Here is a 14,230-nt window from a genome sequence, read left to right on the forward strand (position 1 = left end):
AACATTTTCACTGAGAAGGCTAGTGTGGCTTTATAAGATGTGTGTGTCTGTATGTATGTGTGTGTATGTGTACAGTATGTGTGTGTATGTGTGTTGTTTACCTACTTACTCTAGCCCTACCTGTAAACAACCAACTAACTTGTTATAAATTGCAAATACATTTTTGTTGGTGCAGTTGATTTAGTTGGTGAAGTTTGCATAGTTGATGTTGGTGTAGATGAAATGTGTGTTGTTGTTGATGAAGAGTGTGTATCTGATATATGTGTGTGTGTGTGTGTGTGCTCCAGGCGCAGCATGAAGAGGAAGGCCAGCTTCACCTGTCCCTTCAACAGTAGCTGCACAGTCACCAAGGACAACCGGCGCCACTGCCAAGCCTGCCGTCTCAAACGCTGCGTGGACATCGGCATGATGAAGGAGTGTGAGGACACACACACACAACCTGACTGTCCCCACAAGGATAGTTAAACAAGACCCCCCCCCCACACACACACACACACACACAACCTGACTGTCCCCACAAGGATAGTTAAACAAGACCCCCCCACACACACACACACACACAACCTGACTGTCCCCACAAGGATAGTTAAACAAGACCCCACACACACATTCAGACACACTTTCACACACACACACAGACACACACCAGTGCTTACACACTCACACATTGACATTCACACGCGCGCACACACACACACATTAAATAACACTTTCACAAACATGTTTAAACACACACACACACACAGGTGCTGGGAAGTGCTTCATAAACATGCGTCTCAGTTATGGATGCGTGGATGTGTTGAGCTAGCCCAGGCCAGGAGGACACGCTGAGCTGTAACCAGAGAAGCAGGGAGCTGCTCTGGCTGTGGTGTGGATGGGCATCATGCATCATTCCACAGACAGACAGAAAGCACAGCACGCTGACACTGAAACAGAATAAACAAAAAGTTCACCTGGGAGGTTCTCCTGCTGGAACTCCTTCCAGGAGACAGAGATGAGCTGGGTTTACCTCTCGCTGTCTCTCTCTCTGTCTCTCTCTGTTTATGTCTCTCTCTCTCTGTCTCTCTCTCTGTCTCTCTCTCGGTCTCTCTCTCTGTCTCTCTCGGTCTCTCTCTCGGTCTCTCTCTGTTTCTGTTTCTCTCTCTGTCTCTCTCTGTTTCTGTCTCTCTCTGTTTCTGTCTCTCTCTGTCTCTCATTTTGTTTTGTACAGCCGTGTACAGGGGGGTTTGCAAGGTGCTGATCTGTACCGTGTTAAAACAACACAACATGGGAGAAGAGGATAGAAGGAACAGGGAGGAGGAGGAGGAGAGGATAGAAGGAACAGGGAGGAGGAGAGGATAGAAGGAACAGGGAGGAGGAGGAGGAGAGGATAGAAGGAACAGGGAGGAGGAGGGCAAGTGGAAAAGATTTGGACTGTCCTCGGTCAGGTATCTTGCTGTGTATTTGAGGATCTGTATCCCGGCTTCTGTTCCTAACTAGATACAGTTGATCTGAACAACACTGCGTCTGATTGGTCGGTTCTGGGCTTTGCCCAATCCCGTGGGTGGATCCCACCCACGTAGTGTTGATTCTTCCTCTTCAAAGGCCCGCCTCTCTCAGCCACCCTGTCCACAGTTGCTAGTGTGACAGCCAACCCTCCCTCCCTCTCCTTCCCTCACTCTAGTATAGCTCCCTCTCCCTCCATCCCTTTCTCTCCCCCTTAATCTCTCCCTCCCTTCATCTCTATCTCTATAGCTCCCTTTCCCTCACTCATCTCAGGCCAAGTGGGTGAGTGTGTAAACAAATTACACCGGATCCTTCCAGTGCAACAAGGAAGGCAGGCCCAGAGCCAGGTCTCTACTAGCCTGGTCTTATCATCCTGGCATCGCCGTCGCTGGGTTTGGATGTATGAGAGGAAATAGCCATCAACAACAATGTCCTCATCCTGGTACTTAACTGTGTGGAAGTAGAAGAAACACCACCTATCATCCAATCAGCACTTAAGAACAGAAGTAAGGGGGGTCTAGAGCTAGTTACCACAAGAATGGTGTTTACGCACAGGGTCAAGAGCGTGTTGCAAAGTTGCTTTCATGTTCCTGGAAAACATCTCTATTCCCCGTTTTTTCCTGGCTCACCACCTCAAAGTTCGAGTGCGCTTTGCCAGATGAGATGACCAATCTGCTCATGACAAATAGATGTTGACAAACTTTCGATAAACAAGAATGTTGTTGTTGTTTTGTTGTGTTTTTAGTTTTTCTCGCGAATCCTTCCTGCTCGCCCGCTAGCCCCTCGCCTGGCTCTGGTGCTGCTCGCTGTTTCCCTCTCCGTCTTGGCAGCGCAGCTCTGCCGTGTTGGCAACGCCAGCGCTAGCCGAGCAGGAGGGTGAGAGGATGGTAGCGGCCAGATTGTGTAGCGCCAGGCTGGGAAAGAGCCGCGATGCTGATGCTATTATGGCTAATGAGTCTCTCAGTGGTGTTGTGGTTGATCGCAGCCAAGTTTGGCCAGCTCGTTAGCAGGCTTGCTGTGGTGCTGGTAACATGGCATTATTCCACAAGCTTGTTAGCATGCTAGCTGTTTGGTGTTGGTATGGCATTGTTACACTAGCTTGTTAGCATACTAGCTGTTTGGTGTTGGTATGGCATTGTTACACAAGGTTGTTAGCATGCTAGCTGTTTGGTGTTGGTATGGTATTGTTACACTAGCAATTAATTTAGTCTCAGTCTATTTTGCCACACTGTGACTAATAGTCCATATCACATTTAAGTTAATTTGTTCAGATTTTTATCTAGTTTCTGTCGAGAGACCTCCATATCTGAGCATATTAGTCCACTCTGAGTCAATATCATTTATGCTGTCATGCATTACACCGTATACAATTACCCTCGATAACCTTAGCCGTGTTCAATGCAATGCACTGCATTGATCCCAGAGGAAATTCAAGCGTTCTGGTTACAACGTGTGGAATTACAGAAAAAAAAAATATATATATATATATATACACAAAATACACAACAATAATCCTAATCAGAAGTGTCACAACAAAAGAAGGAATTCAATCTGTTGTTACTTTCTATCCAGCACGCTTCTGCAGTCTAATCCAATATGCAGGGACACATGCTGTGCTGTCTTCATGCACCTTTGCAGCTGTGAGGCCAGTGCAGTCTTTCTCTGTCATATGCCCCAGCAACTCAAACCACGTGGTCGCTCTCTCACACACACACACCTACATATACACTATACACACACCTATGTACGCATTATATAAACACTCAAACACACACAGGCAAAGGCCCACACACACACACGTATATAAATACACACACAGATGTACACACACACTTTCCCTCAGCATAAATAAACCAGTAGGCTCTGTGTAGCATGTGAAGCAAGCGGAACCTTCGCTCCGTCTCTAACCATGACAACGGCAGCTCTCCTCCCATGACCCCAGAAATAGGAAGTAACCAAGCTGCTGGTGAAGGAATGAACAACAAGAGGGGAAACAGCGACAGGATTGTCTGGTGTCAGTCCTTTGTTTGGTGTTGTGGGGGTGGGGGGGGGGGTGGTTACTGAGGTCTGGTGCAGACTATAGGCAGTGGAAGAACAGCTCCAGTGATAGTATGTTTTCAGTATTTTACTGTCTTGGTGAAATTGGCCCCCATTCACTGGGAGGTGTCAAGATGGCTGAGCGGTTAGGGAATCGGGCTAGTAATCAAAAGGCTGCCGGATTGATTCCTGGCCGTGTCAAATGACGTTGTGTCTTTGGGCAAGGCACTTCACCCTACTTGCCTTGGGGGAATGTCCCTGTATTTACTGTAAGTCGCTCAGGATAAGAGCATCTGCTAAATGTAAATGTAAGATGCTGAATTTTCTCTTCCCTCTCTCCTCTTCTCCCCCACTTCTTCTCTTCCATCCTTCTTCTTTCCCCCCCACTCCCAATCTCTCCTCCCTCCTGCTCCTCTCCCAATCCCCCCTCACCTCCCCCCTCACTCCTCCCTCCACACCACCCTCCTGCTCCCCATCTCTCCCTCCCAGTCATCCTGACAGACGAGGAGGTGCAGAGGAAGAAGGACCTGATCCAGAAGAGGAAGGAGGAAGAGGCAGCAAGGGAGGCCCAGCGCCCTCGTCTGAGCGAGGAGCAGAGCCTGGTCATCACCTCCCTGGTGGAGGCCCACCACAAGACCTACGACGACTCCTACTCCGACTTCAACCGCTTCAGGGTAACACACACTAACATACACACACACTAAGATACACACACACTAAGATACACACACACTAAGATACACACACACTGGTCTCACACATTAAGATACACACACACTAAGATACACACGCACTGGTCTCACACACTCCCATGGTGTCACACACACATGGCCACGTGTTTGTTTGGTTAAAGTATTAAAGTGTGTGTGTGTGTGTGTGTGTGTGTGTGCAGCCCCCAGTGAGGGAGGGTCCAGTGACTCGCAGTGCCAGCCGTGCTGCCTCTCTCCACTCTCTGTCTGACGCCTCCTCTGACTCCTTCAACCACTCCCCAGGTAACACACACACACACACTCTCCAGGTAACACACACACTCTCCAGGTAACACACACACACCTTCCAGCTAACTCAGACTCACACACACTCGCTCTCGGTAACACACACTCACACACACACACACACACACACCTACTCTCTTTCCTCGACCAAGACATGAAACACTAGTTATTGTCAGACAGAAACACAAAAAAGTTTCATATCTGATTGGAAACCAAATCTCTTTTTCTCCATCTTTCTACCCCTCCTCTCTCTTCTCCTTCTTTCATCCCTCTCTCCCTCTTTCTCAACCTCATCCCTCCCTCCCTCCCTCCCTCCCTCCCTCCCTCCCTCCCTCCCTCCCTCCCTCCCTCCCTCCCTCCCTCCCTCCCTCCCTCCCTCCCTCCCTCCCTCCCTCCCTCCCTCCCTGTTTGTCATCCCCATGGGGGCCCTAATCTATGTCTCCCCCTCTCACTCTGAATATCTTTCTCCCTGCTCTCTCCCTCCATTCTAAATGTCATCTCACATTCTCATCACTCCCCCCCCCTGCAGAGTCAGTGGACACTAAGCTGATGAACTTCAGCAGTCTGCTGATGATGTACCAGGACAGCGCTGGAGGCAGCCCTGACTCCAGCGAGGAGCACAACTCCAAGCTGTCCATGCTGCCTCACTTGGCTGACCTGGTCAGCTACAGCATCCAGAAAGTCATCGGCTTCGCTAAGATGATCCCCGGGTTCAGGTACTCACACACACACACACAGATCTGTTGCAGGCAGGTATGTTACGGATGTGTTAGGGGTGTGTTTGTGTGGTGTCATCCTGAGTACTTCTCAGTGGAGACAAAGGCAGGGAGCCTGGCAGGAATACACTGGCCCCTGTGTGTGTGTGTGTGTGTGTGTCTGTCTGTGTGTGTGTTATTGGAGTCAGGGTACAGCACATGCTGTACAGGGCAGCGTAACTTTGTTGTCCTGGTTACCATAGAACCTTGTGTTCACACTGTTGTTCTCTCCTGCCTGGAACATTCTAGAACACTGAGGCCCCTCTGAACACAGGGGGACTGTGAGTGTGTGAGTGTGTGTGTGAGAGTGTCTGTGTGGTAACCAGGGTGCTCCCTGAGGCTTTGACCTGGTATGACTGAAGAAAGCAGCACCGCCAGGGACAGAGAGGAAGGGGATTTATCAAGGAAAAACAAAATACAAATAAACTTAAACACTTCCCAGTGGAGGAGAAGATCCACATCCAGGCCCTGTCTCACTGCTGCCCCCACTCTGGTCTGATGGAGGAGGGGAACAGGGTAGTGATGTGGCCACTGCTGCCCCCACCCTGGTCTGATGGAGGAGGGGAACAGGGTAGTGATGTGGCCACTGCTGCCCCCACCCTGGTCTGATGGAGGAGGGGAACAGGGTAGTGATGTGGCCACTGCTGCCCCCACCCTGGTCTGATGGAGGAGGGGAACAGGGTAGTGATGTGGCCACTGCTGCCCCCACTCTGGTCTGATGGAGGAGGGGAACAGGGTAGTGATGTGGCCACTGCTGCCCCCACCCTGGCTGCTCTCCCACCTGCTACCCCGTTAGCCGGCCCGGGAGCGGGAATCTTCCCCTGGATCACCTGACCCTGTGCTCTAGGGTTGCCACACGGTGTGTGTGTGTGTGTGTGTGTGCGTTACGGTGTGTGTGTGCGTTACGGTGTGTGTGTGTGTGTGCGTTACGGTGTGTGTGTGTGTGTGTGCGTTACGGTGTGTGTGTGTGTTTGTAAGTTAATATAACTCATAGATATGAGAATTCTAATGAACTATTATTTTGTGTGTTTATGTTTCTCTGTGTGTGTCTGTGTGTATGGCTCTGTGTGTCTGTCTCTGTGTGTGTGTGTCTGTGTGTGTGTGTGTGTGTGCTGCAGAGACCTGACTGCGGATGACCAGATAGCTCTGCTGAAGTCCAGCGCCATTGAGATCATCATGCTGCGCTCCAACCAGTCCTTCAGCCTGGACGACATGTCCTGGAGCTGTGGAGGACCTGACTTCAAGTACTGTGTCAACGACGTCACCAAGGGTCAGTACACACACAGACACACACACACAGACACACACACACACACGCAGACAAACACTTCATGACAGACAAGCACATACTTACCTGCACCTATGCCACTTTTCTCTGTCTCTTACAAATAAACTGACTGTGCATGTGTGTGTGTGCGTATGTCTGTGTGTGTGTATACCTCTGTGTGTGTGTGTGTGTGTGTGCGTGTGTGTGTGTGTGTGTGTAGCGGGTCACACTCTGGACCTGCTGGAGCCGCTGGTAAAGTTCCAGGTGGGGCTGAAGAAGCTGAACCTCCATGAGGAGGAACATGTGCTGCTGATGGCCATCTGCCTGCTGTCCCCAGGTACAGGAGGGGGGAGGGGAGAGAGGGAGAGGGAGAGAGACACTGAGAGAAAGAGAGAGAGAGAGAGAGAGTTTGGGTGAATGTCTGTGTGTGTATTTTCAAACCCCCTGGCCCCTCTCCCCAGATCGTCCGGGGGTCCAGGACCATGTGAAGATAGAGCAGCTCCAGAACCAGCTGTCTGAAGTCCTCCAGGCCTACATCCGGGTCAACCACCCCGGCTGCCATCTGCTCTACGCCAAGATGATCCAGAAGCTGGCCGACCTGCGCAGCCTGAACGAGGAGCACTCCAAGCAGTACCGCTCCCTGTCCTTCCAGCCGGAGCACAGCATGCAGCTCACCCCGCTGGTCCTGGAGGTGTTCGGCAGCGAGGTGTCCTAGTACCCCCTCCCCCAGGGCCCCTGTAAAACATCCCCTCCCCCAGGGCCCCTGTAATACACCCCCTCCCCCAGGGCCCCTGTAATACACCCCCTCTACCCCCTCCCCCAGGGCCCCTGTAATACACCCCCCCCCTCCAGGGCCCCTGTAATACACCCCCTCCCCCAGGGCCCCTGTAATACACCCCCTCTACCCCCTCCCCCAGGGCCCCTGTAATACACCCCCTCCCTCCAGGGCCCCTGTAATACACCCCCTCTACCCCCTCCCCCAGGGCCCCTGTAATACACCCCCTCCCCCAGGGCCCCTGTAATACACCCCCTCTACCCCCTCCCCCAGGGCCCCTGTAATACACCCCCTCCCCCAGGGCCCCTGTAATACACCCCCCCCCTCCAGGGCCCCTGTAATACACCCCCCCCTCCAGGGCCCCTGTAATACACCCCCTCCCCCAGGGCCCCTGTAATACACCCCCTCCCCCAGGGCCCCTGTAATACACCCCCTCCCTCCAGGGCCCCTGTAATACACCCCCTCTACCCCCTCCCTCCAGGGCCCCCAAACAAGCCCCCTACACCCCCCAAACATACTTACCATGGCCCCTTCAACAAGCAACCCTCACCTCTAACCCATTTAGAGCCCTTACTCACCCCCTAAATGTACCTCCCAAAACCTGCTTCCAGGGCTCCTTAATCAAGCCCTCTGACCCCTCTCACCCTCCAGTCTTTCCCAGTAGCCCCAGCGTACCCCATCCCTCCTCCAGGTCTACCACCCCCGACCAGATACAGGCAGGAGGAGAGGAAGCCTGCGGGGGAGGGGGGGGGGCTGTAGGGGCTTCAAGAAGGGGGAGGGGTGAAACATTGTATAGAAGTAAGGGGGGCTTAGGGTAGTGTTTGAGCTGGGTGGGTTGGGTGGTTAGAGTAGTAGGGTAGAGTTGGGGTAGTTGGGGTAATGGGGTAGGGCTAGGGTGGTGGTTAGGGTTGCTAGGGTGGTGGTTGGGGTTGCCAGGGTGGGTGGGGGGGTTGCCAGGGTGGGTGGGGGGGTTGCCAGGGTGGGTGGGGGGCTTTGTCAGGGCCAGGGGGTTTGTAGGTAGGGAGAAAGAGGAGGGGGGGGCCTTTGGTTGATTGAAATTCCCCGTTCATTTGAAAAAAGGGAATTTCAAAAGGAATGTATTTATAAGTATATATATATATATTAATATTAATAATACACTTAAGCTAGTATCTATATTTAAGAGAGAGAGAAAAAGAGAAAAAAACCAAGTGTGATTCTTTTTCAGCGTTTGTTTACTATGGGATGAGTAAAACCTTTGTTGTGTCGAGTGTGTTTGTGTTGGCTTTGGGTGTGTAAATGATATTGATGGACACACACGCGTGCACACAGACACACACAAGAGAGGATGCAGCACCTGCTGTTGTTGATGTTTGTAAATGAGGAAGGTTGATCAGAGAGCCCTGCAAGGTGCCAGCGGGGCGCCGCTTAGAGACGAATCTAACACACATGACACACACATCTGACAAACACACACGACACAAACACACACACTAGTCTGATTGACAGCCCACAGTGTTGACGGGGGTTGACAACTAGTCAGCTGGTTTAGATGCTAGTCAGCTGGTTTAGATGCTAGTCAGCTGGTTTAGACGCTAGTCAGCTGGTTTAGACACTCGTTAGCTAGATGGCATAACATTCTACAGAAATGCTACCAATTAGGATTATATCAGACTTCCTTGCTGGTATAAAAAGGATATGACATTTGTGGAAGGTGTTTTTTGAAGGGCACAACCAAAGTAGATCATTTGAGATGCAAACATACAATTGTAAACGAGTCAGGTTAGAATGGAGGGTTTGGGTGCCAGGTTTGACATATTACATCCCCCCACATGTGCTCCTCTATCCCCCTTCTGAAGGCCGGCAGCGCTCTCTGGTGGTCACTCTGTAAATACCACTTGTTTCTGTACATAGCAAGGAAAAAGTAGGCAAATACTAAGAAAATTTAAACGTTAACAAGATGCTCTGGATATATATGCAAATAGGAGATGGACTATTTTCTTATTTTGTACCTCATTGTAAGGTTGTGATAAGCTTTGACAACTTATATATCCATTATTTTATTTTTGTTTTACTTTGATGAGAAGATTCTTCTCTCTGCTCTCTGATTCTACAGTTTGATTCGAAGGTTGTTGTTGTTTTCTCTGACGTCAGCGCTAAGCTGTGCGCAAAAGATATTTTCTTATTTTTCACACCAAGGACATAAGCTCTGTATAGGCTAAACACCACGGAACCCTTAACCGTGGTGACATCATCACACAAACGAGTGTACTAAAACTGCCTCAACATTTTCTCTGGAAAACTGGCCAATCAAAGACTGTGTAGCATATGTTGGACACGCCTCCTCTTTTGAGAACGGAACCTTCGGCTTGGCAAATCTCTTCTTCATAGCTTTAACCTTGGCTGGCAGCCAGCCAATCAGAACTCAAGCATGACTAACAGTCTCAACGCAGCAAAGGCTTCTCGGACGTTTCTTTTTGATATTCTATTTTATAGACCAGCTGCTTTGGACGTTCTCATGGAAACCGAGAGACTGTCTTTTCATGGTGACGCGATGGGCGTTGAATAACGAGCGCCCTGATAGGCTGATAGCCTCAATCAGAGACTGTGATTGGTGGAAAGATTAATCTACACTGAAACAGGAACACAAGAACTTTGGATGGTCAGAACCCTGGGCGTGGAACGTCTTTTCTGCTGGGTCTCACCTCAGCTCATCAGGCTCAACAGACGGAACCCTTTCTGTGTGAGAACCCCTGTTCTGTAGCTCACACGGAACCCTTTCTGCGTGGGAACAGGTGTTGCGTAGCCCAGACTGAATGTTCCGTGTGTGAGAACAGCTAAACCATGCAGACATACATAACCATATACGGCTCACAGACCTGCTAGCTGCTCCCTCATCTACTTGTTTACCAGCCATGCTCAGTAGGCTCAGGACTAAGGGAGGGAGGGGAGGAGGGTTAAGAGGCCTAACATGCCTCAACAGATTCCCCAAAATGGCCGCTGTCTCCCCCCTCTCTCCCCCCTCTCTCCCCCCACAGACACCGGCCAGCTCTCGGCCTCTTTAGCCTCTCTATGAAACTCTCAGATACCTCAGTGGTCCACAGCAAACACTGTCATTAGTACAGAAGGGAAACAGGCATGTCACACAGTCATGCTACACACACACACACACACACACTCTGCACACACACACGCTCTGCACACACACTCTGCACACACACTCTGCACACACATTACACCTACATACAATTAACCACAAACACACACTCTACACAGACACATTAGTACGTACTCAAACTGTCATATAAACACTCAGATCATATCATCAAACATCCTCTACAGTGCTTTAGGGTGATATCATACAGGTTGTTTGTCCAAAGTCAACGGCCTTGACGATGGGCCCTTGTTAGCTGCCCAGTGTAGTGAAAGAGGGATACCTTTATTTTAACACCCATACATACACTCTGGTTTGTATTTGTGTGTGTTTCTACACACAATTTGTTTTGTTATTAGGCCTACTCAGATTATCAAATGTTGAAACTTATTGCAGCGGCAGTTCACACAGCAATTGTATCAAACAATGTACCGCACTGTAGCGCATCTAATGCTTCATGTGCGTTTGATTCGTGTCACCGCGGCACACCCAGAACGGGGAATGCACTTGATAACTCAATTGGTTCTGCTGTGCCCGGTGTGTAAATCAAGTTCACCTTCAGGATGTCGTTGAGGGCAGGTGACGCTTGGTGTGGCACACCTGTTTGCTAAATGTGAGTCGCAGCAACTGTTGAGTTTCTGGTCAGTATTCAAGGATGAAGGGAGGCTTTAGCTAGATTGTGATTGAGGATGCATGTTACCCTGAGATTGATGTATGAAGTATGAGACACGTTTGTTGATTATCCATGAAAATTCATGGATAATCAATGGAAAATTCATAAAAAATATCCATGGACATGGCTTCAGCTTTGGCAGAACTAAATACAAGACGGTGACAACATTACTTAAATTTGTGGATTTGGATTCATGTCTGTAATTGGTTGTTGTAGAAGAGATGTTTCATAACGAACTGTGGGAGCTTTAGTTTTGCGATGGTTCGGAATTGGATAGATCGTTTGTTTTGATGGAGCAATAGCTAGCTACTGTTAGTTAACATCAATTTATGTTTCTGTAGGACGCGAGTCGCTGCTGCTCTCGTGAAATCCAAACTTTCGCGTTGTACCGACGCCATTGTCTCAGCTTTCATATCTATTAATCCTAGACTAGACTTTGTCAACCCTGGTCTATTACTGTGTAATACAGTCCTATCCATGTCCTCAGGGACCCATGTGTGTTGGAGCAGGCACACATGAAGGGCAGGGGGCACGAGGACCAGGGTTGAGAAAGTCTGTCCTAGATCAGTGGTGTCCAAATCCGGTCCTCGAGGGCCGCCGTCCTGCATGTTTTAAATGTTTCCCTGCTCCAACATACTTGATTCAATTAAATGGGTTGTTATAACGACCATGCATTAGAATCAGGTGAGCTGGATCAGGGAAACATCTAAAACATGCAGGACAGCGGCCCTCGAGAACTGGATTTGGACACTCCCTGTCCTAGATCATACCATGCATCCGGTACCGGCTCTTCACCAGCTCCAGGGCTGCCTGCCAGTCACCACTCACGGTGTCTGGTGTAGGTGAACTAACAACCCGTTAGAAAGGTCATGAGATGGCTCGCCAGAATCGGTTAAAACTCCCGTTCAGTTACCGTGGTTCCCGTAGTGTCGGGTTATTCCGAGCCGCTTGACTGGCTCCACAGGTGTGCAGTAGCCCGACCTAACGAGCCAATCAGAAGCTGCAACGGCAGCTCAGCTCCGCCCCTCCTTGCCTTCACCGGTTGTCACACCGAGGTGACACGTCCAACCAAAACAGACTACCTCTCCCCTCTGCACAGTGTTCTGTAGTGTCAATGGGATTTAGTTGAAAAAAAAATGTACTCACTACGTCATTGTTAGTAGTATTAGTATTTCTTCAAATGCTGGATGGTATTCCTCAATACATTTCTAAATATGCCTAAACATCAGTAACTGAAGGAAATTCAGAAGCCCCCCTTTCTCTCTGTCCACCTCTCTTTCTCTCCCTGTCTACCGATATCTTCCTCTCTCTCCCTCTGTCTCTAACTTCCTCTCTCCATCCTCCTTTCTCTTTCTCTCCCCCCCCCCATCATGTTGATATCATCACATCAGGATTTAGCCAAACAGGCCGACTTGAGAACAGAACCACAGTCCTCGGTCCATCGATCCACTCTGAACTCCGGTTGGCTGTCCGGTTTGGCAGGATGTGACATCGCAGCCTCATGCCAGCAGCTCCTTGGTCAAACCTCATAACATGACCGCTCCTTTCATCTCTGTGCTGGCGTGTTGGGACTGGAGCCCCCAGCGTGTGGGTGTGGCTGGGTGTTTGGGAGGTGTGGTGGGCGTCTTTGACATGGGGAGACAGGATTCTCAGGCTCTCCTCACGTTCTCCGTCGGCAGGTATAGGTAGTGGAGGGAACCTGAGAGGGGAACCTCCTTTGTGGCTCTTATTGCTCATTTCTCGGCTACCTCTTTAAAATAGCGCTTGCTCCTACACACTTGTATGCACACACACACACACAACTTTGCCTCACCAGCGTTTTTTTGCCAATGATGCACTTGTGACGCGTTCCTACTCTATGCTCTGCAATCACACGTCTGAACTGTTTTATCGCTATAGCAACCCTGCCATGGCGCAGGCCTGGACTGGGAATCAGAAAAAACAAAACAATGCAACTTGTTAGCTCAGTGTTTTACCTCAGTGTGCCTACAACCCACTGCCTTATTTTGGGACTGTCAGGGTGAACTGTGGGGCGTTCACAATTCTGACAGCATCATCGTTACTTTACACACACCCTCCTCTACACACACCTGCTATCCTCTACACACACCTGCTATCCTCTACACACACCTGCTGTCCTCTACACACCTGCTATCCTCTACACACACCTGATATCCCCTACACACACCTGCTGTCCTCTACACACACCTGCTATCCTCTACACACACCTGCTATCCTCTACACACACCTGCTGTCCTCTACACACCTGCTATCCTCTACACACACCTGATATCCCCTACACACACCTGCTGTCCTCTACACACACCTGCTATCCTCTACACACACCTGCTATCCTCTACACACCTGCTGTCCTCTACACACACCTGCTGTCCTCTACACACACCTGCTGTCCTCTACACACACCTGCTGTCCTCTACACACCTGCTGTCCTCTACACACACCTGCTGTCCTCTACACACACCTGCTGTCCTCTACACACCTGCTGTCCTCTACACACACCTGCTGTCCTCTACACACACCTGATATCCCCTACACACACCTGCTATCCTCTACACACACCTGATATCCTCTACACACACCTGATATCCTCTACACACACCTCTGCTAGCATTGTAGCAGTATCATCGTCGTCTACACACACCTCTGTTGTCTGTTGAAGCTTCTGACTTCCCCTGCTGCTGGGAAGTGCAACCTGCTGTTCCACCCACGGTGAACTCTGCTCCGCTCTGCTACACTGAACTCTGCTGACACGTGCTCTAATCTGCCGTACTGGAACCGCATTCTGGAATCACCCACCAGCGTTCTGGAGTGGTGTTCTAGAACCTTGTCCTGGAACTGTCCTGGCGTACTCTGTGTTCTACCTACGGAGGTGTGTCCGAGACTGTGTTCTCTGTGTCCACCTCAAGAGGCCCAAAATAAGCCCCTCCCCCTCAGCGTGGAGCTCCGTGACGCTAGAACCTCATCAGTCTCCACTCAGATAAACATGATCATATCAGTGATCGAAACTTACTAAAATTATAACCTGCATCCAACTCGCTCTCTTTCCCTCCATCTCTCCCTCCCTCCTTACCCCTCTCTCCATCCCTTCC

At 50.1% G+C, this 14,230-nt stretch overlaps 1 protein-coding gene across 4 annotated transcripts in view; it reads left to right on the plus strand.

The window, feature by feature from the left end:
• LOC146252633 (vitamin D3 receptor A) overlaps positions 1-8,061 on the plus strand; it is a 34,268-nt gene extending 26,207 nt beyond the window's left edge. For all 4 annotated transcript variants that reach the window (XM_084679721.1, XM_084679719.1, XM_084679722.1 and 1 more), the window contains 7 exons: positions 288-418; positions 4,012-4,196; positions 4,415-4,514; positions 5,047-5,233; positions 6,391-6,542; positions 6,760-6,876; positions 7,001-8,061. In XM_084679721.1, the coding sequence (XP_084535847.1) occupies positions 288-418; positions 4,012-4,196; positions 4,415-4,514; positions 5,047-5,233; positions 6,391-6,542; positions 6,760-6,876; positions 7,001-7,254 (1,126 nt within the window). In that variant the 3' untranslated portion in view covers positions 7,255-8,061. The remainder of the gene's footprint in view (positions 1-287; positions 419-4,011; positions 4,197-4,414; positions 4,515-5,046; positions 5,234-6,390; positions 6,543-6,759; positions 6,877-7,000) is intronic.
• Positions 8,062-14,230: the final 6,169 nt, after the last annotated feature.

The sequence above is a fragment of the Hypomesus nipponensis genome, chromosome 18 (genome assembly GCF_054491055.1).
Source record: "Hypomesus nipponensis isolate SF chromosome 18, ASM5449105v1, whole genome shotgun sequence".
Taxonomy (NCBI): domain Eukaryota; kingdom Metazoa; phylum Chordata; class Actinopteri; order Osmeriformes; family Osmeridae; genus Hypomesus; species Hypomesus nipponensis.